General features: G+C 47.7%; 2 protein-coding genes across 2 annotated transcripts in view; one reads left to right on the top strand and one right to left on the bottom strand.

Moving 5' to 3' along the window:
* PTGS1 (prostaglandin-endoperoxide synthase 1) overlaps positions 1-26,570 on the top strand; it is a 42,246-nt gene that overhangs the window by 12,719 nt on the left and 2,957 nt on the right. The window contains exons 3-9 of the mRNA XM_033137700.1: positions 15,312-15,428; positions 16,646-16,786; positions 17,824-17,967; positions 19,939-20,120; positions 22,449-22,532; positions 23,265-23,511; positions 24,749-25,035. Of these exons, the coding sequence (XP_032993591.1) occupies positions 15,312-15,428; positions 16,646-16,786; positions 17,824-17,967; positions 19,939-20,120; positions 22,449-22,532; positions 23,265-23,511; positions 24,749-25,035 (1,202 nt within the window). The remainder of the gene's footprint in view (positions 1-15,311; positions 15,429-16,645; positions 16,787-17,823; positions 17,968-19,938; positions 20,121-22,448; positions 22,533-23,264; positions 23,512-24,748; positions 25,036-26,570) is intronic.
* Positions 3,537-4,025, bottom strand: LOC117040126 (60S ribosomal protein L32-like). Its single transcript, XM_033137699.1, has one exon. It carries the CDS (start codon positions 3,979-3,981, stop codon positions 3,574-3,576), a length of 408 nt encoding a protein of 135 aa, XP_032993590.1. The 5' UTR covers positions 3,982-4,025; the 3' UTR covers positions 3,537-3,573.

Here is a 26,570-nt window from a genome sequence, read left to right as displayed (position 1 = left end):
CGGCCTAGGACCCTCATACCTACGGGACCGCCTCTCCTGCTATGCCCCACGGAGGACCTTAAGGTCCATAAATAGCAACACCCTAGGGGTCTCGGGCCCCAAGGAAGTCAGATTAGCCTCAACCAGAGCCAGGGCCTTTTCAACACTGGCTCCAACCTGGTGGAACGCTCTGCGTCATGAGACCAGGGCCCTGCGGGATCAGATTTCTTTCCGCAGGGCCTGTAAGACAGAGTTGTTCCTCCTGGCCTTTGGCTTGGAATCAACTTGATCCCCTCCCCCTCTTTCCTTCTGTGACAGAACTCCTATTTGGGGACTTCCCTGCCTTTTTTCTGGCCAACGTAGGACCAGTCTGGATAGTTGGCCTTGGTGAAGATTTGACGCTTTCTTCCCCAAACAGTTTTTGATTTGAGTTTCTACTGAAATGTGGCTGCATTTTAATGTTCTATTTTAATTTTGTTTTTAAGTTGTATTTTAATCAATTGTTTTTATACCAGGTGTTAGCCGCCCTGAGCCCGGTCTTGCCTGGGGAGGGCCGGGTATAAATAAAATTTGTTGTTGTTGTTGTTGTTGTTGTTGTCGTCGTCGTCATCATCAGCCTGGAGCGCCTCATCCCTTCATTGTAGCTCTTGCAATGGAGCCCATCCTTTTGGGATGCGGATGAAGACACTTAAGTGGCCAGCCAAGGCCATCTTCTTGCAAAGTAACTGGTCTGGCTAGTTCAGCAGTAGGATCCTCTCTTTGAATCTAATGCACCCAGGGTACAGGACCCCAATAATTGTAAGGGTCCAGACTGACCGCCACATTCAAGTGTGGTCATATATTATTTCTATAGCTTTCCAAAAGTGCAGCTCCAGCTCTTGAGCCAGAAAAGTCTGTGTCTTTGCAGCTGCTGACAGCAGATCGTTGACAGTCCAGAAAGGGGGAAGAATCTAACTTGCGGCATTGAGCAGCCATGTTCCAACCTGGTCCCCACCTCCAGCATCCCAGACCCACCCAGCCAGCATGGAAACAGAGCTTTTAGTCACTGGAGAGATGTCTCCTAACCTTTTGTGCTGATTGGAGCCAATCAGAGTGAAAGGAGCGATTACCCACGAGGATGTGCTCCCAGAGCCACTTTGTGGAAGAGGTGTGGGGAGGACACCGAGGAGGAATGTGGAGGAATCGGAGAGGATGAAAGCAGACAAGCACGTGCAAATGTACCAGCAGCCTCTTACTCTAGTGGTGACCTTGGAAGTGAAGCTCTTTTCTGGCTCCATTGTGGCCACAGTACTGCACTCTGGAGAGGGTTTCTTGCTGCTGTTTGAGAGCCTAGGTGCTCTTGAGCTTCACCAGAAGGAGGACTTGCACACAACTGAAGAAACCTCAATCAAAGTTTTCTCTCCGTTTTAGTTGTCTAAAGCTGCATACATCAGCACTTGGGTCAAAGCAATCATTCTGAAAAGAGATAGTCACTTCCTTTGGTTTTGAGATGCTGCACTGATTGTCACGGCAATATTTTAAAAGAGATTAAGGGAGTTTTGTGTCACCCTGAAGACCAGCAAATATATTACACAATAAGCGTTGCAACTTAGAACTCTAGTCTGTAAACCCCCCCCCCCCCAAACCTGGCTCCGATAGACCCTTAGTGCCTGCCAGTTCCCCTTCACCCTCCCAATTTTCCATTTTTAATAATAAGGTAGGGAGTTGGACTAGATGATGCTTTGGGCCCCTTCCAACTCTACAATTTGGTGCTTTGGTTGTGATTGTCTGTTTTTAGGGGGCATTATTTTTGGGTCTTTTTTTATTTGAGCGGGGGAGGGGGGGCAGATAAGTGTTTTCCTGTTTAGAGGTGAGTGGCGCAGGAAAGACTCAATGTGTGTCCTTAATGTCGTCAAAAGGATGCCGTGAGCATCAGACAGTTGCTTGAGGAATCCCAGGGAGCAGCGTCAGTACAAGTTCCAGCTGGCATTGTATCATTGATCAGAAGGGGTTGAGCCCCCCCCCATTACTTGTATTTTTAAAGACACCAGCCTCTGGGGGTCTGCATGAGGGTGCGGCACACTCTGCTGTAGCTGCACTGCTTTTAATTTATATGGGGTGTGTGTGACAGGACTGCTGCAAGCATTGTGCCATTGTGGTGTGGTAAGAGAGCTGGACTAGGATGTGGGAGACCAGGGTTCAAATCCCCACTCAGTCATGAAACTTGCTGCGGGACCTACCCTACAGGGTTGCTGTGAAACTGAGGCACGGGGAAAGAGCTCCTTGCAGGAGCAGCGGCAGGATATAAAAGTAACAATAATAAACATATTCATCTTGCCCCAGCTTGATTGATGGAATCCACTGCCATGATAAGTGGCAAAATTCCTAGAGGAGAAGGAGCACCAGGAAGAGCTTTTTGAGGATAAAAGCTGTTTGACACTGGGACAGATTCCTCCTTCACTGGAGGTTTTTAAGCAGAGGTTCAATGGCCACTTGTCAGGGGTCCTTAAGCTGTGATTCCTGAATTGCAGAGGGTTGGACTAGATGACTCTAGGGGTCCCTTCCAACTCTATGATCAGAGGAGGAGAGGGGTCTATGAATGTCTACCAGTCATGGTGGCTGCATGGCCTTCAGAGTCTGCCTCACCTGCTAGGGAACAGCAGGGGGGAAAGACTGTGCTTCCTGGATATGCCTGGCTGGCTACTATAGGCCGTGTGGATCTCTGGTCTGGTCCTGCAGCTGCGCTGTTCTGGAGGCAACTTCTGCCCTCCTCCTCCTCCTCCTCCTCCTCCAGTGTAGGATGCCTCTTCCAAAAGCAGGAGGCAGCATCGTGGGAAGAGGATGGGCGCCACCAGGTCTGCACTTGCCAGGGGAGTGACTCTTGTCCCATGACGCTTGTCCATGCACACTCAGCCTCAGGTGGGGAGGGCATGTATTCTCATGCCCCTCCATCCCCACCTCACATTCCCTGGGGTTGCCAAGTGTAATTCATCACCACAGCTGAACGAAGCCAGGAGTTCCAGAGGACATTCCCATTAGAGACTGACGCCAGGAGGGTGTGTGCGCACTCACAAAGCTTTGGGGGGAAGGATCCCAGCAAAAGTCCCTCTGGAGGGCAACCAATATGATAATGGGTCTGGAAAGCAGGCCTTGTGAGGAACAGTAAAGGGAGCTGGGGGTGTTTAGCCTGGAGAAGAGGAGACTGAGAGGTGACAGGGTAGCCATCTTCAAATATCTGAAGGGCTGTCACATGGAAGATGGAACTACTGTAGCTTGCTTTCTGCTGCTCCAGAGGGAAGGATACAAACCAATGGATTCAAAGGAGATTCTGTCTGTAGTAGATTCAGAAGCATTTTCCAATGGTAAGACCTGTCTACAGCGGAATGGATTCCCTCGTAAGCTGGTGGACCCCTTTTCATTGAAGGTTTTAAAGCAGAGGTTAGATTGGCCACCAGTCACAGACTCCTTAGCTGTGGCTTCTGCATTGCAGGGGGCTGGACTAGATGACCCTTGAGGTCCCTTCCAACTCTGCAACTCTGCAATTCTGTGATTCTTCCCCCCCCCCAACACTTTTAAAAACTTTTTATTAAATACAGTTGTACAAGAACAACTAATTTATTCATTTTCCTCACTGCGCAGTCTGGCATTTGGATTGGTGACTTTGATAGCAAGCTGAGCTGCTCTTTCCACAATTACCTTCCGATTCTTGGATGAAACCTTGTGAGCAATCTCTGCACAATAGGACTTGTTGCTCATCATCAGCACCTCCAGCCCTTTGGCGTTGTGGACAAGGAACTTTCTGAATCCTGAAGGCAACATGTGCTTTGTCTTCTTACTGCTACCATACCCAATGTTGGGCATCAAGATTTGGCCCTTGAACCTTCTGCGGACTCTGTTGTCATTACCTCTGGGCTTCCGCCAGTTACGCTTAATTTTGACATAGCGGTCAGATTGATGGCGGATGAACTTCTTGGTCCTCTTCTTGACGATCTTAGGCTTGACGAGGGGTCTGAGGGCCGGCATAGTGTCTGCTGGAGAATGGCAGCACCCGCGCAGGGAGGGAGCGTGCAGAGGTGCAATTCTGTGATTCTATGAAATGCTCAACACCAGACTCAATTGCTAGAGGAATGTAGGAAGGACCATTCCAGTTCAGGAGAATTATGAACATTTATTAATTATCATCATCTTTATCTTTCTATATTTCGCATATGTAAGTTGCTTTTCAGCAAGTATCCATGAAGACGTGCAAACCATAAAAGAACACCCACGTTTCTCACTGAGAAAAGGGATATTTGCTTGTAAAAAAGAAGAGGTATTTGTGTGCTTCCAAAAAAAATGCAAAACCCCTCGGAATGAGTTCCCCCCCTCTCTTTGCAATGCCCTCTGCTTGACCTCTCCAGGAGAGGCCTGCTCTCCACCCAGTCAGGAAACTGGGACAGGAGCCAGTAATGAATGGCTTGGGATCTCACAGAGCCAGGAGTGAATGTCAGGGAAGAGCCCCTGGACACCAGTGGGTCTAGAGCTGCATTTTGGAGACTGTAACTAGCAACTGTTAAGCACCATGTGAATCCCATTTCTCCCTATCCGTCCTGTAGGTTTAATAGTTGTGGAGAAGAACTGTAGGTTTCAGCAGGTGAAGGCACTCTCTTCCGCACAACTGTTAAAACCGGCATTAAACCCCACAGTTTGCCCTGACAGCAGCCCAGTGGCTGGCATTACCTTCACCTTCGTTTCCAAAGCCCTGTCCTGAACAGGAAGGTCTTAGCCTGCCCAGCAAAAGGGTAACAAGAGGAAGGGACAGGTAGGTAGCCGTGTTGGTCTGCCGTAGTCAAAACAAAATAAAAAATAAAAAAATTCCTTCCAGTAGCACCTTAGAGACCGGCTCAGTTTGTTCTTGGCATGAGCTTTCGTGTGCATGCACACTTCTTCGGATACACAGAGGAAGGGAGTCAGCCTAACCTCTCTTGGGAGGGGATCCCAGCCGCAAAAAAGGCCCTCTCTCGTGTCACCAGCTGTGGCTCTGATGTTGATGGGAACAAGTGGAGAGGTGTTCACATGAGGATCTTCGCACCTGGGCAGGTTCAGACAGGGAGATACAATTATCCAGGTAGCCTGGGATCAAGCCATGCAGGGCCTTATAGGTCATAACCAGCACTTTGATGCCCAGAAATGGATTGGTAACCAGTGGTGTTGTTTTAACAGGGGAATAATATTCTCTCTGTAACCAGGCCTCAGTCAACAGTCTGGCAGCAGCATCCTGGACCAGCTGAAGCTTCGAAACACTTTGCAAAGGCAGCCCCACATAGAGTGTGCTACAGTAGTCCAACAGGGATGTAACCAAAGCATTGTATGCTGTGAAGCACCAAACTCACAGTTCTGAGCTTTGTGCTTTAATCATGTATAACAGAACTATTCCTTCTGTTTTATTAAATCTGAGATGCCAAAACTCATAGCACTGAAATACTGGGTTTTTTCCTAAGCTCACCATACTGGTTAAGAACTTAATTTGTTCTGGAGGTCTGTTTTTAACCTGAAACTGTTCTTAGCCTGAGGTACCACTTTGGCTAATGGGGCCTCCCGCTGCCGCTGCGCGATTTCTGTTCTCATCCTGAAGCAAAGTTCTTAACCCGAGGTACTACTTCCGGGTTAGTGGAGTCTGTAGCCTGAAGCGTTTGTAACCCGGGTCGTTTGTAACCCGATGTACCACTGTAAGAGGTTTTAAGGTTTCTACCAAGTTTTTAGTCTGCTTATGGAAGGTTCAGGCCCACTTCTGGCAACACTTAGTAGCCCATGAAGCATGGAATTGTGGCGTTGGAAGGGCCCTCAAGGGCCATCCAGTTCAACCCCCTGCAATTCTGGAATGACAGCTAAATAATCCCTGACAGGTGGCCACCTGGCCTTTGTTTCAAAACTTCCAGGGAAGGAGAGTCCAACACCTTTTAAGCTAGTCTGATGTCAAACAGCTGTTAGCATCAGAAAATTATTCTGAATGTTTAGTCAGGATCTCCTTTCTTATAACTTGAATCCATTGAGTCCTGCCCTCCATGGCAGAAGAAAACAAGATTGTTCCCTCTTCCATATGACAGCCCTTCAAGATATTTAAAGATGGCTATCCTGTCTCCTCTCGGTCTCCTCTTTTCAAGGCTAAACATACCTTGCTCCTTCAACTATTCCTCATAAGGTTAGTTTCCAGACCCTTGATCATCTTGGTTGTCCTCCTCTGCACACCTTGCAGTTTGTCAATATCCTGGAGAACTGGACACTATTTCTGTTGATGCGATCAACAACAACAACAAAATAATAAAGCTCAACAACTTTGCCCCCCCCAAAAAAACTCAACAACATTTGTGTCCGGATTTTGACTTTTTGAAATATGGCAACCCCAGTACGTACATACATAAATACATACATACAAACACAGATACGTCATTTTTTTTCTTCTCTCTAAACCATGCTCTAGGCAGCTCACAACATGGGGGGAAATGTAATTACAAACATAGCAAAAGTAGTCAAACAATAAATAAAACATCAAAAAGTACACAACCAAATACACGTAAATCACAAGATCTAAAAGAAAGATAGTACACAAAATTAATATAAATAACAGTCAATACCCCCCCCCCAGCAAAACCCCCTAAACAATACTACAGCCCAAGAATCTGTTCAGCAGCCTCAGCTTTTGCAGCTGGAGTCAGTCAGGGAGTCCATCAGCCTTCCCAGTCTTCCAGGACTCACACCCAAGATGCTTATTCTTAAAAGTAAAGAGACCCCTGACCGTTAGGTCCAGTCATGGACGACTCTGGGGTTGTGGTGCTCAGCTCATCTATAGGCCAAGGGAGCCGGCGTACAGCTTCCGGGTCATGTGGCCAGCATGACAAAAGCCGCTTCTGGCGAACCAGAGCAGCACACGGAAATGCCGTTTACCTTCCCACTGGAGCGGTACCTATTTATCTACTTGCACTTTGACGTGCTTTCAAACTGCTAGGTTGGCAGGAGCAGGGACCGAGCAACGGGAGCTCACCCCATCATTGCGGGGATTCAAACCACCAACCTTCTGATCGGCAAGCCCAAGAGGCTCTGTGGTTTAGACCACAGTGCCACTCGTGTCCTGTTCTTACCTAAGGTCTTTTCCACACTTTCTCTTGTCCTGCTGCTTTCTGGGTGATAAATGTGATAAATGTCACTTTTAAAGCTTGTCTCACCTGTAAGCTCCTTATGCAGCCACCCCAGTTTCTTTAGGTAGCTCCCACTTTTCATTCTTGTTGGAACTGTTTGCAATTGTGCCTTAAATTGTGTTAAGAAACTCCTGTCCACCATGGACTCCCATTTCTTATAATGGGATCTTGCCCAGAAGTTCCTTAAGCTTTTTGAAACCAGCTTTCTTAAAGTCCAGAGTGTGTGTTTGACTACACTCAGCTTGCTTTCCCTTGCCTCTGTGTAATCAATCCCAAGAGGAAATGGCCATTGCACGAGGAAACCTTGCCATGGGTCCAGGAAGCAGCAGGAGTCTTGATAACTTCATTTATGAACAACAGCTCAGCAGCTCAGCACAGCAGCTAGATCTTGCCTTGGGCAACTGTCTCCCACTATGGAGGGACTCACAGACCAAAGAGAGGAGGGGGTTAGGTTAGGACTAGATGACCCCTCAAGCCCCTTCAAACTCTACAATTCTATGATTCAATTATAGATCGAGTATGTCTCTCAAAGGAGAAGGAAACCCAAGACAAATCCGGAGTGGAGTCCCTAAGATAGTTGGCTGGCTCCCGGTATGCCTCTGTCCGGCAGCTCTTTCAGCCATGCTGGTGCCAAACCTATTGCTCTGCTTTCTTTTCGACCATTTCAATGAGGCCCAGAGGAAGGTCTTGTAGATGTCTGGGCAGCCCAGGACCTCCATACGCACGGCCGAGGCCTGTGCCTCAGGGGGGTTATTTCAGCGCATAGCAAGAGCTCAGGGGTATCAGCTGTTGTTTTATTACATTGGCCTGTCATTATCTCTGAAGATGCAAGGATCTTCTCTAGCTCCATTTACTGGGTTTGTTTAGTTCTTCCCCATCTCGTATAAACACAGCATTCTCCAGCATCCTATTAATTTAAGCTTACAAACTACAGCTGCATCCCCCTTTGGCATGTCAAGAAAAAGCCAACCCACAACAGCTGCTGTGCAGCTGTGGGTGCTAATGTCATTCCGTTGGCTCAGAGGTCCAGGCTCTTGATGCGGATGGCCTGGGTGGGGCCATGATGAGACACCAAGAAGGACTAGGGACAGACAAAGTTTATGGTTACGAGGACATGGTAATTTAAAAAAAACCAAACACCCCATGTTTAGGGGATGTATAGGTGGGGATACCAAACAGTTATAGAACTCTCTAGTTGGCCACTGTTAGGATCTGTGTGCTGGACTATATCATTTGATCTCATGGGTTGATTTGTATTTTATTTTATTTTATTTTATTTTATTTTGTCAACTATGCCAGTGAGGTGTTGAGATGTGCTTCTGCATTGGCTCAGCCTCAGAGCATAAACTTGTTCAGAAATGCAACAGGCAGGCTCTTCAGACTCCCCATGGGATTCATGCTGGTGAATTCAGATTGCTGGAAGCCCACTTCTCAACGACACAAAACTCTTCCTGGAGCCTCTTTTTGTACCAAGTATCTAGGGCAGTAGCCAATGTTATTCCTGTACAGAGTAGACCCATTGAAATTGAGGGTCTGCTCTGAGCAGGCTACAACTTGAGTAGACTACAAGCTTCTAGTTCACTGGTTTGGTTCAACACAGAGGAGTGGTGGGAGGAACCAGCTAGGGAACCCCCAAGTAAATAAAGTTCAGAGCCTGGGCATTGGTGGTGGTGTGATGATGAGTGGTCACAGGGAGAAGACTGGGAGGAGGAGGTGCTGGAAGCTGAAGAGGTAACAGGGTAACAGGGTGAGCAGGGAGAGTCTGTGGCAGAGGGAAGTCCAGAAGCAGAAGCTGGCAAGGGATAGGAGGGAGGTCAAAGGGCAGAGATGAGGCACCCTTGTCTCCCAGAACCTGAAGATGCATAAAAAGGACAGAGGAGAGGTTGGCTGCACACAACTTGGGGGAAAGCCCTGGAGAGGCGGATGCCTGGGCAGCTGTGGAGAGCTGGTGACTTTCAGCCTTGACAACTGATTTCATGGAGGAAGACCCACCAGGAATGATCTGCTGCGCTCATTAGGCCTGACACCCAGCCAAGTCTGTGAAGATCATGCTTTGCTAATAAAGAGTTAACTCCAACTTCAGGCAATGATTGCTGACTGGCACACTCTGGGACAACCGGTCTCCAGCCTTTCGGTCAGGACTCAGTAGTAGGTCGCAGTCTGACACAAGGTGAGTCACGATGGGAGCGCTACCACCATGCAAATATGTGGTAAAAGATTAAGGAATGGGTCCCCAAACGTAGGAAGTCAGGCCATTGGCCATCTAGCTCAATATTGTCTACACTACATTTTGGGCAGGAAACCTCTCTCTCAACCCTACCTGGAGATGCCAGGAATTGAACCTAGGACTTCTGCATGTTTGGGTTAAAAGTGGGTCCGGTGTCTGAAGATACCTGCCCTAGTTTGTATCTAGTTCTCTGACCAGATTGAAAACAGGCAGAGTTTCAGTTACAGCCAAGAGTTTCAGTTATCGGCTAACTGCCAGGGCCATCTGTCCTGACCTGCTAATGCAGATAGTTTGGGCTTCTTGGCTCAACTTGGCGGCATGGTTTTAAAATTATCTTGAGCACTTGGAAAAAAGGCAGAGTCTGTGTAGAAATGGTTCCTTCATCATGTGCCTCGTTTTTCTCTCCCCCCCCTCCTGCCACACCCTCTTGCAATGGCCAATTTGCAATGAAAATCCATCACCAAGCCCCTTTCTTTTGTAAAGAGATCCTGTGTGCTTCTAAATTTCCTTTGCATGGTTAGGTGGCCCAGAGAAGGACAAGCCCTACATTGTGCTAGTGGCGGCCTCATTTGCTTAAAGTCTCCAAAGGTGTGGAAATCTGATATCACCGGATCCCAGTATTCCCCTAATCTCTGATGACTGCAGTAGCTTTACACATCTGTGCCTGTGCATTAGTTGCAGATTTGGGGCTGGCAGCAGCTTGTTCAGAGACACAGTAAGCAGCCTCTTCCCAGGAGCAGGTAGTTTCCCAGAATCTCTCCAAGGGGAATTGTTCAATCATTCTATCACACATTGGAGTGGTCTACTGGCAGAGTTAAGGAGGTGAGCTTGGAGCAGCTGCTGAGGCAGAGAAGCAGCAGGGAGAGTTTTCTATTATGTTGGGGTGTGGGTGGGTGTGCCCTTCAGGCTTAATTATTTAATTCATCTTAAAGGTAAAGGTAAAGGGACCCCTGACCGTTAGGTCCAGTCACGGACGACTCTGGGGTTGCAGCACTCATCTCGCTTTACTGGCCGAGGGAGCCAGCGTACAGCTTCCGGGTCATGTGGCCAGCGTGACTAAACCGCTTCTGGCAAACCAGCAGTGCACGGAAACACTGTTTACCTTCCCGCCGGAGTCTATTTGTCTACTTGCCCTTTGAGGTGCTTTCGAACTGCTAGGTTGGCAGGAGCAGGGACCGAGCAACGGGAGCTCACCCCATCGCAGGGATTCAAACCGCTGACCTTCTGATCGGCAAGCCCTAGGCTCTGTGGTTTAAGGCGTGTAAGAGGTGGCATGATAGAAGTTCATAAAATTATGCATGGCGTGGAGAGTGGATAGAGAAAACCTTTTCTCCCTCTCGCATAATACTTGGAACTCATGTTACGTGTTGGTCTGCCATAGTTGAACCAAAAAAAAAAAATCCTTCTAGTAGCACCTTAGAGACCAACTAAGTTTGTTATTGGTACGAGCTTTCGTGTGCATGCACATTTCTTCAGAAGAATAGCTCATACCAATAACAAACTTAAGTTGGTCTCTAAGCTGCTACTGGAAGGATTTTTTTTATTTTGTTGGAACTCAGTTGACGTCCAATGAAGCTTACTGTAAGTAGATTCAGGACAGATTTTTAAAAGTCCTTCTTCATGCAGCGATGGCCACCAACTTGGATGGTTCTAAGAGAGGACTGGACAAATTCATGGAGGAGGAGAGGGCCATAACTTGTTCTTCACTGCTGCTTGCTAGTCTCCCACTGAGGCACCTGGTTAGCCAGTGTGATACCACGATGCTGGGCTAGATAATCCTGATCCAGCAGGCTCTTCTAATGTTCTTACGTTAGCAGCAAGGTGAGTGGAAAAGGCAGGTTCCTGCCCTAAGGAGATTACCATCTTAAGGTCTGGCAGTAGAGGCAGTAACAGAGGCAAGAAGAGCAAGGAGCCTGGCCACACTGAAAGCTGCTCCCCTTCAGACTTCTAGAGGCATAGGTTCTTGGATAACCCAGGGGCTTGGGGGAGCTCCTGGTTCCTCCCAGTGTATGCTCCTAGCCTCTGATCCATTTCCAGAGGATGTGGATCAGGAGTTTGGCTCCAGCGGTGGGGTGGAGCCTGCCTGGAAGGCAGTGTTTCATCATCCACGCTTTCTGCTCCTGTGCTCTGGGCCACGTCTACCCCTTTGTTTGTTTAGCCCAGATTACTTCCTTATCTCAGCACTCTGTTTAATGGGGCTATAAAAAAGCATGGGGCCTGGATCCCTTGCCAGCAGGCTTGATTTGTGATGGAAAACCCATTGCTTCTCCGGTTGCCTAACTTTGCTACAAGGCAAGGCAACCTTCTCCAAGCCCAGCCCAGCCAAGGACAGCCATTGTACCACCTGGGTGACATCAGATATGACCCTGAGCTCAAGTAAAATCCAGCACATACGTTTTCCCAAGCTGGCCAGAGAACTCTGGACAAAACCTCCACACCATCTGAGCATCACAGTTGTAGACAAACACCAGGAAGATTCAGGAGAAATAAAAGGAAGTCCTGTTAAATAAAAGGAAGTTAAAACTATGGTACTTGCTTCCACAGGGGACAGTGGTGGCCACATACAGTACTTGGACAGCTTTAAAAGAGGATTGAACAAATTCATGGAGAAGGAGAAGGATAACAATGGCTACTGTTAGCAGAAAAATGCCCATTCCATACCCCACCCCCTTTTCCTTTCTGTATAAAGCAGGGGTCCCCAAACTAAGGCCCAGGGGCCAGATGCGGCCCAATCGCCTTCTAAATCTGGCCTGTGGACGGTCTGGGAATCGTGTCCTTTTATTTAAAATGCACCTCTGGGTTATTTGTGGGGCATAGGAATTTGTTCATATATTTTTTTCAAAATATAGTCCGGCCCCCCACAAGGTCTGAGGGACAGTGGACTGGCCCCCTGCTGAAAAAGTTTGCTGACCCCTGAGCTACACCATGGGTAGGCAAACTAAGACCCAGGGGCCAGATCCAGCCCAATCGCCTTCTAAATCTGGCCCACAGACTGTCCGGGAATCAGTGTGTTTTTACATGAGTGGAATGTGTCCTTTTATTTAAAATGCATCTCTGGGTTATTTGTGGGGCATAAGAATTAGTTCATCCCCCCCCCAAAAAAAAATATATAGTCCAGCCCCCAACAAGGTCTGAGGGACAATGGACCGCCCCCCTGCTGAAAAAGTTTGCTGACCCCCTGTATCTGAAGAAGTGTGCATGCACACAAAAGCTCATACCAAGAACAAACTCAGTTGGTCTCTAAGGTGCTACTGGAAAGAATTTTTTTTTATTTTGTCCCTGCTATACAGTATATCTGTTGTGTGCCACATGTCCCTAGGATATACCGGTACATGAAAATAAGTGTATATTTATGCCATATACTTTCGCCTGAGTTTCCTCATGGAACAATGTATTCTTGCCTCTTTCATTGTGGGAAATCCTCCATGATTCCCCTAGCCAGAGATAAGGTGGGCAGAGAACCATCAGGGAAGTTCCTGAATCTGCCATTGTTTGCTCAGATGCTCTGCACAGAGGATGGCTGCTGAGCAGATGCAAATGCTTTGTGTAAAACTGTGTCTGGAACCACGTGAAACTTGCTAAATCTTCAGGAATATCATGCCTTGACCTACCTGAGCCATTGTAACCCCATGTTATGTGTGATGTATTTCTGGTTTTGTTTGCAAAAGGGGATGTCCTTTTCCATGCCATGTTCTTGTTTCTGGGTCCTTCGCCTCATGGCAAAAAGGGGGGGGGCTCAGTTGCAACAGATCATAAAAGATCACCTTTGCTTTCACTGGATTTCTGCTTCAGCTCATTAATCTCTGACCAGTAACGAACTTGGGGAGTTTGGCCATCAAAAGGCACCCCCCCCCCACACACCTATTTTCTGGTGGCTAGACTTTGCCTCTATGGTCAGAGGCAATAATGCTTCTGAGTGATTGCTGGGAGCCACAGGAGGAGAAGGGAGGGCTCTTGGGGTGAGATCCTGCTTGTGGTCTTCCCATTGGGGCATCTGGTTGGCCACTGTGAGAGCAGGATGCTGGACTAGATGAGCCACTGGCCTGATCCAGCCTTGAGTCTCTTCTTATGGTCTTAGCATTGGGGAATCATCACAGAAAGTGGAACGTTGGGTGGGCAGCCCATGGTTATTGTGTCAATGACATATTGCAGGAGATCCCTAAAAAAGCCAGTTGTCTCAAGGGATCCTGTCTTTCTTTGTAAATCGACATCTGGCTTAAAGAAGAGATAAGTTCGTTTGAAAACACTGGTCCCTTTTTATGAAACTTGATGCCTCTTCATAGTGTCTGGATCAGTACGCACAACTTAAAGTAATTCAGAGCCAGGTCTAATGTAGAGTAATTTTGGTGTTTTGGACAGTTATATGTAGATCTCTGTTCATAAATTGTATTTCCTCTTTACCGTTCTTTTCATTTGCAAATGGAATCACTAGGCTTAGGATACAATCCCTATGCAGTCGTACCTCGTGTTGCATTCGCTGCGGGTTGCGAATGGCGTGGGTTATGAATGCACTGAACCCGGAAGTACCAGAACAGGTTACTTCTGGGTTTGACGGGTCGCGCATGCACAGACGTGTTAAATGACATCCCGTGCATACGCAGACGTGCCGAATCACAACCCGTGCATGTGCAGAAGCGGCACTGCGGGTTGTGGACTGCTCAGGATGTGGATGGGGCTCCAGAACGGATCCTGTTCGCATCTAGAGGTACCACTGTACAGTCATACCTCAGGTTGCAAATGCTGCGGGTTACATTTTTTCAGGCTGCACTCGTGCCAAACCCAGAAGTAGCGGAACAGGTTACTTCCAGGTTTTGGCGCTCACACATGCACAGAAGCAGCACTGCAGGTTGCAAACACTGTGGGTTGCGAATGTGCCTCCCGCACAGATTATGTTCGCAACCCAAGTGTCCACTGTACACACTTAACTGGGAGTCAGCCTATTGAACCCATTGGAATTTGCTTCTGAGTTCTGCTTCCCATCTCTCCCCCACACACACACACTCAGGCAGTCTGATGCAATAGCTGCCCCCAGATGGCAACAGAGGCTGGCCTGTCACAGCAGAGCAGCTGGAGTGATAAACTGTTGGCCATCTAATTTTACATGCCAGAGGCTTCATATTGCATGCTAGATGCTTGTATCCTGCACGGTATCAAATCAACAAGAAATAAATCTCTTGAAAACAATAGACTTATGAAGAATATTATGAACAAGAGAATCAAACATGGCCCAGGGCAGCTTACAGTAGGACTGTCCAAGTAATAAATACTCAAATATCAACATGCTACATAATTTGGACCCATCACTGTGAGAAGAGAGAAGAATGTGTCTGCCATACTTATCATTACAGCCACTGCTATTTTTCTAGAAAAAGAGGTGCCAGAATAATGCCTCCCTTGTTCTCTTATACTGGCAATGGCACCCACCCAGAGGGGGCAGAACTGAGTCCTGGTGAGTTCCAGCTGGGGAAAAGGTGCCCTCAGAGCGGGACTTATACTGACAGTGAACATTTTCTGTTAGGTGCAGTGCTGCTCCATCCTTTAGGGCTGCATCACCTTGATTCGCTGTGTTCAGAGTGTACAAGTCCTGCTTATATCTCAGCTTGATCACTCAGATCATCTGCAGGGACAAGGTGACAAGGCTCATTGGACAGCAACAAGCGACCGAGCCTTTAGTCTTACCAGCCCAGTCTTATGGAACCCTCTGCCACTAGAGACTCATCAAGCGCCTTTTGTTTCAACATTTAAGCGCCTGCTGAAAACTTTCCAATAAAGAACACATCTTTCCACAATAGTTGATTCCTGATTTTGATTGTTTTATGTAGTTTTTGCTGTGTGAGTTTTGGGTGCAGTTGTTTGCAAGCTGTTGTGATCTTTTTATGAAGAACATTTTTAATAAATAAAAAGTGACAATAATTTGTTCTCTCTTCTCCCCCCCCCCCTGCGCCCCACAGTGAATCCATGCTGCTATTTCCCATGCCAACACAAGGGCGTGTGTGTCCGGGTCGGCACAGAGGGCTACGAATGCGATTGCACCAGGACTGGCTACTTTGGCACAAACTGCTCTCTGCGTGAGTATCCCCCTGGCCTTTCTACAACATGGGCAATGGTGTAAAGGTGGATAAATAAGCAGGCTCCAGGTGGGGAGGGGTCCAGAAACGGTGGGGAAAGCTGCTTATCATGGAGAACCTTCTTGCTGCTGCTGTTCTGCCGTTACTCACCACCTCAGTCTCTGAGTGACGAGAGGCTCCAGGGGTTCCAGGTGATCACCCAGGATTCGGTTTCCTTGGAAATAAGGTCACTGGAGACTGTGGGGTCTTCAGGGTCTGTGATTTATTTACACCCATAGTCAGCCTGAGCAAATGAAGGAGGGGCTCACAGCATCATTATCCCAGCATGTCTTGCTTAGGTCCAGCACAAAGCAAGCAGGTCTCTGTGTTTCCAGCTCCCAGCTTTCTTTTTTGGTTCATCTCTCTCTCTCTCTCTCTCTCTCTCTCTCTCTCTCTCTCTCTCACACACACACACACACACACACACACAGAGGCTATTATGTGGAATCTGTAACAGTGCCACTTAAGCTGATCGAAGCAGTTGAGTGGGCACATGTAGAGTAAGGCAATTTTGTAGTTATCTGTTGATAGCTATTAGTCAATATGGATAGAGAGGGTGGGGAAACTTCCATGTTCAGAGGAAATCTACCTGCAAATACCAGTTATCAGTGAGGCGCGTTGTTCCAGTGACTCCATTTGTTAGGCTCCCCAGAGATAATCTGCTTGGCTGTCATGGAAAACTAGATGCTGGACTAGGTGGGCTGAGCTTTGGCATTATCCCGGAGGGCTCCTCTGGTGACATTCTGATAGCAACAAAGGGAGCAGCGTTATACTGAGTCAGACCTCCAGCCCACCCAGCTGTCCAGGGTTTCATAGGAGGAAATTCCCAGCCCTGCCTGGAGAAGCCATTGGGGACTGAACTCAGGACACTATGCGTGAAAAGCAGATACTTTGCCCCTGAGCTACCGCCTTTCCCCATGTGATAGCTAAGAAGGAAGCCTCCAAGTCTAGAGGCAGTCTACCTCCAAATACCAGGTGCTGGGGCCAAGCAACGGGGAGGAGGGGGGTTGCCTGCCTGCTTTCTGAGCACATCTGGATGGAGGCTGTGGGAACAACAGGATTCTGGATGAGCAGGGATTTTTTAGCTGTGATTCCTGAATTGCAGAGGATTGGACTGGATGACCCTTTAGGTCCCTCCCAACTCTATGATTATACGATATTTGTGTTTTCTTTCCCAGCGGAGTTCTGGACGCGGCTGCGCGATGCCCTGAAGCCGAGCCCAGCCTTCTATCATTTCATCCTGACTCACTTCCAGTGGTTCTGGACCATTGTAAACAACACCTTCATCCGGGACACTTTGATGCGTTTGGTGCTGACAGGTAAGTGAAGAGCCGTAGATTGAAAGCGGGACTCAGGGGGGCAGACTCTATGACCACCAAACAAACAAACAAACTAACAAACTCTTACCCCCCCAAAAGTGAGCTTTTGAGCATTATTGCACAAGGGGGCCAGGGAATTATCCCAGGAATCCTGAGATCTTGGCAAGAAGGATCCATTTCCTATTGACGCTTCCAGCTTCCAGGTTTCCCACTAATTAGCATGGAGGGCACAATCCATTGGCTTTGCTCTGCCTCCACATTTAGAGGCAGCAATCATTCCGAATATCATTTGCCAGAAACCGCAGGAGGGGAGAGGGCTCCTGTGAATGGATCCAGCTTGCCAGTTTACCACGGGGATCTGGGGACTTTCATGGTCTACAGCACAAGCCACACCAGCAACGAATGGGAGATCCCCAAGAGCAGGGGTTGGCAACAAGTGGCCCACGGGGGTCGTTTAACTGGCCCACGAGCCGCCCCCAAACCGAGCCGCCCACTAGGGTTGCCAGGTCTGCTTCCAAAAAATAGCGGACAAGTGGGGGGGGGAGGGGGGTTAAATTAAATTAAATTAAAATTTTCTTACAAACATTTTAACACATATTAAAATACCATTTCATCATAAAGCTTTTGAATAAAAAAATGTCCACTATTTTGTGGAAAAAAATAGTGAACATAATGTGAAAAAGTGGACTGTCCACTCAAATAGTGGACACCTGGCAACCCTACCGCCCACTCAGTGAGTCCCCGTGCGCTGCAGCACAGCATGGGGACTCCCTTCCGCGGCACCGTAAATCACGTCTGCACAGACGCAGACAATGGAAATCATGGGTGTGCATGCTCATGTGTGTGCGCGATCCGGCCCATGGAGGGATCTCCTCTGGAGTGAACCGGCCCAGGCGAGGTCAACCTTGCTGACCTCTGCCCAAGAGCATCACTGTGGAGGGGGGTGTCAGTTGGCCAGTGTCCCATGGAGGTTGATTTTGCGCTTCTCTCTCTCTCTCTCTCTCTCTCTCTCTCTCTCTCTCTCTCTCTCTCCGCAGTCCGAGCCAATCTCATCCCCAGTCCACCCACGTACAATTCCGCCCACGGCTACATCAGCTGGGAGTCCTACGCCAATGTCAGCTATTTCACTAGGGTGCTCCCACCGGTGCCCATCGACTGCCCCACGCCAATGGGAACAAAAGGTGGGTGCAGCTCCTCAGGGCCCCCACCGCACCCCAGCTTAACTTCTCTCTTAAGATAGCAGCAGCGCAATCTGGTCCGTGTCAAGTCCATTCCTGCCGTCACAGCTGTGTCACATGGCTTAACTTTTCCAAGGGGTGAAACTGATGTTGGTGTGAAAGTTTCTGTTGATAGCATCTAGGTGTGGGCTTGCAGGGAGGGGACGCAGCTCAGGGCATGGGTTTGTTTGTTTATTTGTCTCGTCAGCGAGAGGTTCAATAACAGGCACAGAATTGAAGAGTTTGAAAGGGGCTCTTCCAAGTTGTCTAGTCTAACCCAATGCACAGTGCAAGCAAGACCTACAAACCAAGCCTTGTGAGGAATGGTTGAAGGAATTGGATAGGTTTAGTCTGGAGAAGAGGAGACTGAAAGGAGGTACGATAGCCATCTTCAAATACCTTAAGGGCTGTCACATGGAAGAGGGAGCAAGCTTGTTTTCTGCCTCTCTGGAACCAACAGCTTCAAGTTACAGGAAGGGAAATTCCGACTCAACCTGGGGAAGGACTTTCTCACAGGAAGATCCGTTCAGCAGTGGAACAGACTCTCTCAGGAGGTTGTGGACTGTCTTTTGTTTTTGAACAGAGCTTGGCTGGCCACCTGTCAGGGACACATTAATTGTGACTTCCACATTGCAGGGGGTTGGACTAGATGACCCTTTGGTTCCCTTCCAACTCTAAAATTCTGTGATTCTGTCTGCAAGGCAGGATATTACAACTGCAGCATCCATGCTGCCTGAATATTTCCGTCGCAGGAGAGGCCACTGCCTGCTGTGGAGAAGGTTTCCTCACTCAAAAGTCCTGAGAGTGTCTGTTCTGCTTTCAGACTCAGTCGCCTCACCTCAAAAAAGGATGCTGCAGGGTTGGGCAAGATTCAGAAAATGATCAAGGGGACATTGTGACTCTCCTGCAAGGAAAGGTTGCATTGTTTGGGACTTTTTAGTTTAGACAAAAGGCGACTTAGAGGCGACATGATGGAATGAGTTTATAAAATGTATTTGTTGCATTTCTGTCCCACCTTTTTCTCCAAGGCACTCAAGCTGGTTTACGTGGTTCTCCCTCTCCTAATTTAATCCCCACAACAGCCCTGTGAGGTAGGTCAGGCTGAGGGACTGTGACTGGCCCAGGGTCACACCCAGTGAACTTCATAGCTGAGTGGGGATTTGAATCCTGGTCTCCCAGGTTGCAGTCCAATACACTAACCCCTATACCATCCTGGCTCTCCTACAAAATTATGCAAGAAAATGGATAGAGAAAAGTCATTATCTCTCTTGCGGAGCTACAATTCCCAGAGTGGCTTAATAATCACCCCCTCTTCATTGAGAATAGTACTATTCTAGGAATAGTAGTACTTCTGTGAGGAAAACAGGGAATCTCCTAACGACCTTCACCACCCTTAACAAATTATAGTTCCCATAAGCCTTTGTGGGAAGCCGCAGCTGTTTGAAGTGGTGGTTTCATGGCGCTTTAAATGTTGTACTGTGTGAACATGGCCTTCCTATCATTCTGGGCGCCTTTTCTTCTGAGGATATTGAAGAAAGCTTGTGAGAATACTTATCAACCCAAGTGACCGTTGTCAGCAGGAAAGTGTGGCTTCAGAAAACAAAGGAAAGGTGCCTTTAACTCTGCACACCCAAAAATCTGACAACTGGCCCAGCTAAAGTCGGTGGATTTCCCAAGTACAGACTTGTGGGTCTGATTTTATGGCGTGTTTCCTCTAAGGGCCCGCCTGAGCCCCCTGGCTTGGCTGCAGGGGCTCTTGCCACTTTAGCTGCGACTCCTGCACTGCAGAGAGTTGGATTAAACGGCCACTGGGGTCCCTTTCAACCCAACCGTTCTATGATTCTATGAAATAAAATGAAGGGACAGGAGGAAGGAACTGTTAGCCGCACGACAGAGGGGCAACCTCGGATTTGGTTTTTTGTTCCTCCCTTGCAGGGCCGCCACAGCTTCCTGATGCACAGCTGGTAGCTGAAGAGTTTTTCCTGCGCAAGAAATTCCATCCGGACCCCCAGGGGACAAACTTGATGTTTGCGTTCTTTGCCCAACACTTCACTCACCAGTTCTTCAAGACGTCTGGGAAGATGGGCCATGGCTTCACTAGGGCTCTGGGCCATGGGGTGAGGAGAGCCCTAGCATGCTAAATCCTTCAAAGCCTCATCCTGGGTCTCCTGCTGCAGAAATAAGGGCATGGGGTGACCCTCAAAGGTGGTCCCCCCTCCCCCAGTACAACATTGATATACACCGCTTCATTTCTTTAAAAAAAACAACAACCTCAAAGTGGCTTGCAAAAAGATAAAACAAACAAACAAAAGACAAAATTACAACAGTACTTTAAAACACACAAAAGTTAAAACACTAAAACAGTTTGGAATTATCTCAACTGGGTAGGCTTGTCTAAACAAATATGCTTTTAGCAAGAACCATGAAAAGTACAGTGAAGGCTCCTGCCTGATATCAAGAGGCAAGGAGTTCCAAAGTGTAGAGGCTGCCACACTAAAGGATCAAGTTTTTACCAAAGCGGGACGGGTATTATGTCGCCCCGTAACACTGCTTGCTCTGCCAATCAAAGTGGTTGAGTGGGCACGTGTGGGGTAAGGGGGTCTTGTAGGTAAGCTGGTCCCAGGGTGTTCAGGGCTTTGCATACCAACAGGAACACCTTGAGGTTGGGCCAGTAGCAAATGGGCAACCAGTGCAGGTCTCTGAGCACAGGTATTAGCAACCATGCTGCAGCCTAACTGCAGCTTCTGGATCAGGCACTAACGAAGTCCCTCAGCTTGCAGCCTTGATGAAGGGGTGGAAGAAAACATGGTGGGATGGAGAAAAGACAGAGCTCTTTCTAGGGCCAACGGGAGTGCCCACTTCTGCAGCTGCCTGGGTTCAAGGCCCCTAGAAGGTCAATGGTGGCTTCACATTTAAAAGAGCTATGCAGAGTTCAGTGAGGGGGCTTTGTGGGCAATGCTTGGGTTACCAGACATCCCTGTTTCCTGGGGACAGTCCCCGGATTTACAAATCAGTCCCCATACAAAACCATTGAAGTTGAAAAGTGTCCCCGGATTCATTGGTAACCTTAGCTTGGGCTCCATCCTAAAATCATCCATGAGAACAAATAGGATTCCAGTGGATACAGAAAGGAACGCAAAACAGTATGTGAAGCATGAGTTTCTCTTGGCATTGGGTGACAAAACAAACCATACATCAAATGGAAGCATGTATACTTGTGGTTTTGTAAGCGAACTTGCAAGCATGCACACCCTGAAAGGAAGGTTAAATGCCACCCTAATCTCCAAGTAGTGAGAGACCCCAGGGGTACCAGGTGCTTACCAAGGTTCAGTTTCCTTGGAGTGAAGGTCATCGGAGATTGCGGTGTCTTTAGGATATGCAGTTTTATTTACACATCTGTACAACCTGAGCGTAAGATGGAGAGGCTCACAGCATTAACATCCCAATGGGTCTTTGGATCCAGAACAGAGCAAGCGTGTCTCTGGGTCTCCAGCTTCCAGCCTGCTTTTTTCAGCTCAGCTCACACACACCACCCTGGCTCTTGTTCTCTTACCTAGCAGCCAGGTGAGGAGGGAGAGGAAAGGCACAACCATCAGCCTGGAGGGCCTCATCCCTTCATTGTAGCAATGGAGCCCATCATTTTGGGATGCTGATGAAGACACTTAAGTGGCCAGCCAAGGCCATCGTCTTACAGAGAAACTGGTCTGGCTAGTTCAGCAGTAGGATCCTCTCTGAATCTAACACTCCCTAGGTACAGGACCCCAAGAATTGGAAGGGACTTGTGGCATCATCCAGACTCACCTCCCAAACCCACACCACTCGCTTCCAAGAATATGAATACATTAGATAAATAATATTGAAAGTCAGGCAATCCTTTTGCAAAAGCCAGCTGTTCCCTGAGTTGGGTGGGTGGAATCAAGAGCAGAGAAATACAAGGGAAGGGCAATTAATCCACTCCCCATCAGTACAAATTTGTTTTGGCCAGGGGGAGGGGCAGGACGGGCTGGGAAGAAATTAATTACACAGGTTAATTTTTATATTGTTTTATTGTACACCAATGCTTTAAATTCTTTATTTTATGTGACCTGAATTTGGGTACCAGGTAAGCAATAACATCTCTAAGCAGTTTCTGCAGAATATAAACTATATGTTTAAAAAGTTTATAAATGTGAGCAGTTAGAAACAGGTTCTTCTATATCTGCAGTTGGAGGCAGTGATGCTTCGAATACCAGTTGCTGGAAGCCACAGGAGGAGACGGTGTTGCTCTTGTGCTTCCCACAAATTTCTGGTTGGCCACTGTGAGAACAGGATGCTGGACTAGATGAGCCACTGGCCTGATCCAGCTTCAGGGCTCTTCTGATGTACTTAGATGCTTTCAAAAATTTATAAATACAAAGCAACTGCTACAGTTCCATGAGCTGTAACCACCTGGACCTTTCCTGCAGGTGGATCTTGGACATTTATATGGAGACAACTTGGAACGCCAACATGAACTGAGGCTCTTCCGAGATGGGAAGTTGAAATACCAGGTATGAAAGTGGATAAACAGCCCTCCTGCCTTGGGAGAGCAAAACATGGTGACCCTAGACCAGTGTTTTTCAACCACTGTTCCGCGGCACACTAGTGTGCCGTGAGATGTTCTCTGGTGTGCCTTGGGAAAATTTCCAGCCAGAATATCAGCTTTGTGTTCAGCCAAACAGGCCCTGGTTGCACACTGAATAAAGTATTTTATAATTTTTCATATTTCTGTTTACTTACTATTTCATAATAAAGTAATTATAAAATACTTTCTTTGTGTTTATTTGATTCCTATTCAAGAGAATTACTTTATATATAGTCAATATAGGCACAGAGTTAATTTTTTTTTAACATTTTCTAATGGTGGTGTGCCTCGTGATTTTTTTCATGAAACAAGTGTGCCTTTGCCCAAAAAAGGTTGAAAAACACTGCCCTAGACGGCTACTGCCAATCAAAATAGTCAATACTGGGCTAGATGGGCAAACAGTCTGGCCTGCTCATCATCCCAGGTGGGGTACTCCGGCCGATGCCGTTGGAGGCAAATCTGTGTTTGGTTTTAGAATTTCTATAATCCCCTTCAGAATAAATATTTCCTGGGCAGATTATGAAGCATGTACATGAGGGTGATGGGACCAAGAGAAGGGCAGGTTCGTATGGGAGGACATGATATTTCAGATAGCTTGGGCCTGCGAGGTGTTTGAGATGCACCCCTGATGCGCACCCTTCCTCTCTCACCTCCCTAGGTGGTGAAAGGGGAAATTTATCCCCCGACGGTGCTGGACGCCCCCGTTCACATGATCTACCCAAAGCACATCCCCGCAGAGAAGCAGCTGGCTGTGGGCCAGGAGGTGTTTGGGCTGCTCCCGGGACTCATGATGTATGCCACCATTTGGCTCCGCGAGCACAACCGCGTCTGTGACCTTCTCAAGCAGGACCACCCCGCCTGGGATGATGAGCAGCTCTTCCAGACCGCAAGGCTCATTCTTATTGGTGTGTGTGAGGGGGGGGGAGGGCAACAGGGCAGTGGGGTGTTCCAACCAAGCGCCATGCCAACATTCTTCCACACTCATCCATTCTCCACCAATTAATGAGGAAACAATTTGCATTTGAAAATTATAGACTTGTAAAATGGTAGCATTGGAAAGATACCGGTATCTCTCTCCCCGCCCCCCCAGATCATATAGTCCAACCCCTTGCAATTAAGGAATCTCAACTAAAGAATCCCTGACCGAGGGCTACCCAACCTGTGTTGAAAAACCCTCCAGTGAAGGAGAGAGGCAGAATCTGTGAAGCTGACTGTTTTACCACCAGTATTTTTAAAAGCACATAAGCATCAGATTTCCTGGATTCTTGACCTGTTTGGACAGATTAAGAAGCTGGTACAGCTCAAAAGTCCAGCATGATAACACTACCTTGCAGATTGATGTTTGTATGTTAAAAACTTTGTTGTGGAATGGACCACCAAGCCCTTATTTTATCTTCATGGCTTAGGTGGGATTGGCAAGGTGAGATGTTTGCGGCTTTTTAGTTTAGCGTGAAGGTGAGTGACATACTAGAAGTATACAATGTTATGCCTAGCATGGAGAAAGTGGGGAGAGAAAAGTCTCCCCCCCAATAATAATAATAATAATAATAATAATAATAATAATAATAATATATTTATTCATACCCTGCCTTTTGGCCTGACGGAATGCATAGCACTAGAACTCGGGGACATCCGGTGAAGCTGAGTGTCAGAAGATTCAGGATAGACATAGTCCTCCTTGCACCATATAGTTAAACTATGGAACCACAGGAGGCAGTGATAGCCACTGACCTAGATCGCTTTAAAAAAGGGATAGACAAATTCATGGAGGAGAGGGCTATCAATCACTTCTTTGGAGGTCTTTAAGCGGAGGCTTGACAGCCATCTGTCAGGAATGCTTTGATGGTGTTTCCTGCTTGGCAGGGGGTTGGACTGGATGGCCCTTGGGGTCTCTTCCAACTCTATGATTCTATGATTCTATGACTTCTAGCTATGATGGTTGTGCTCTGCCTCTGGAGCTAGGAGCTCCTGAAAACCAGAAGCTGGAAAAGGGAGAGGGGTCCTGTGCTTCAATCCTGCTTGCTGCATTCCCATTGGGCACCTGCTGGCCACTGGAAGGACAGGATGCTGGGCTAGATGGGGCCCCTTTGGCTCAGTTGGCTGCATCCTCACCCCTTCACTCCCTCCCTCTGCTCTTCCCAGGTGAGACCATCAAGATCGTCATTGAGGACTACGTCCAGCATCTGAGTGGCTACTTCCTACAGCTGAAGTTTGACCCAGAACTCCTCTTTGGAGTCCAGTTCCAGTACCGGAACCGCATTGCAGTGGAATTCAACCAGCTCTACCATTGGCATCCACTGATGCCAGATACCTTCAAGATCCAGGATCAAGAGTACAGCTACAACCAGTTTGTCTACAACACCACTATGCTGATGGACTATGGAGTGGAGGCCCTTGTAGATGCCTTCTCCAGGCAGCGAGCTGGGCAGGTGGGTGCACTGGCCACACCCATCCCAAAGGGCCAAGCCAATCTTGAGGAGCAGGATGGTTCTTGGTCCACCAGGATGGGCAAGCGAGCAAACCTAGGGAACTGACATACCTCAAGTAGCCATACCATGCCAGCTGGAACTGTCAGCTTTTAGTTCTGATAGGTCAGTGGTTCCCCAGCTTTTCTGGGCCACTGCCGCCTGGTTTTGCAAACTCACCCCAGTGTCCCCCTACCCTATAAAAAGCATTATTCAGAATAGCGGTTTACATGACCCACTGTGGAAGATACCAACACAATAAAATTCAAAAAAGTGACAATTAAGCACACATTTGTTGAAAATCTAATTCAAACTATTTAATTTAATTAAGTCAACAGACCTGATGAACTTGATCCAGTGATATCAGCTTAAGTGATACCAGTTTCCCAATACTTGGTTTAAAGTCGCTTAGCAGGAATCATTTATACACATACACACACACAGCTTTTTTTCTGGGGGACGGAGGGGGACACTTTGTGCATCTACGTTTGGCCTCATTGAGGGGCAGTATTTCAACAGGAGTAGGAAAATGAGAGTACCCCTAAAGGTTTTTTTTAAAAAAGAGAAAAGCACTGTACACGCACACACTTCACCTACAACTGTTGCCAGTAATTAGCTCACGGGTAGGCAAACTAAGGCCCAGGGGCCAGATCCAACCCAATCGCCTTCTAAATCCGGCACGCGGACAGTATGAGTAGAATGTGTCCTTTTATTTAAAATGCGTCTCTGGGTTACTTGTGGGGCATAGGAATTCATTCATTCCCCCCCCCCAAATATAGTCCAGCCTCCCACAAGGTCTGAGGGACAGTGTACAGGCCCCCTGCTGAAAAAGTTTGCTGACCCCTGTTTAGCTAAAACAAACATGAACAAAGGAAACAGTTTTGACAATGAGAGGAACAGTAAAACTTTAAATATGAAATATATAAAAAAAATATTAAAAAGTCCAGGTAAAGGGACCCCTGACTGTAAGGTCCATTCGCGGACGACTCTGGGGTTGCGGCGGTCATCTCGCTTTACTGGCCAAGGGAGCCGGCGTTTGTCTGCAGAAGTTTTTCCGGGTCATGTGGCCAGCATGACTAAGCCGCTTCTGGCAAACCAGAGCAGTGCAGGAAAACGCTGTTTACCTTCCCGCCAGAGCGGTACCTATTTATCTACTTGCACTGTGTGCTTTTGAACTGCTAGGTTGGCAGGAGCTGGGACCGAGCAATGGGAGCTCACCCCGTCACGGGGATTCGAGCCGCCAACCTTCTGATCAGCCAGCCCTAGGCTCTGTGGTTTAACCCACAGCGCCACCTTAGCACCTTAGAGACCAACTAAGTTTGTTCTTGGTATGAGCTTTCGTGTGCATGCACACTTCTTCAGATACACACTTCTTCATGCATGTACACGAAAGCTCCTACCAAGAACAAACTTAGTTGGTCTCTAAGGTGCTACTGGACAATTTTTTAATTTTTTTATATATTTCTACTGTGTCAGACCAACACGGCTACCTACCTGAA

The sequence above is a fragment of the Lacerta agilis genome, chromosome Z, assembly GCF_009819535.1.
Source record: "Lacerta agilis isolate rLacAgi1 chromosome Z, rLacAgi1.pri, whole genome shotgun sequence".
Lineage (NCBI taxonomy): Eukaryota > Metazoa > Chordata > Lepidosauria > Squamata > Lacertidae > Lacerta > Lacerta agilis.
The sequence above is the reverse complement of the archived record's forward strand: the minus strand, read 5'-3'. Positions and strand labels throughout refer to the sequence as shown.

Excerpts from the sequence above, each read along its gene's own strand:
- LOC117040126 (XM_033137699.1), bottom strand. The coding sequence starts at position 3,981 with ATGCCGGCCCTCAGACCCCTCGTCAAGCCTAAGATCGTCAAGAAGAGG.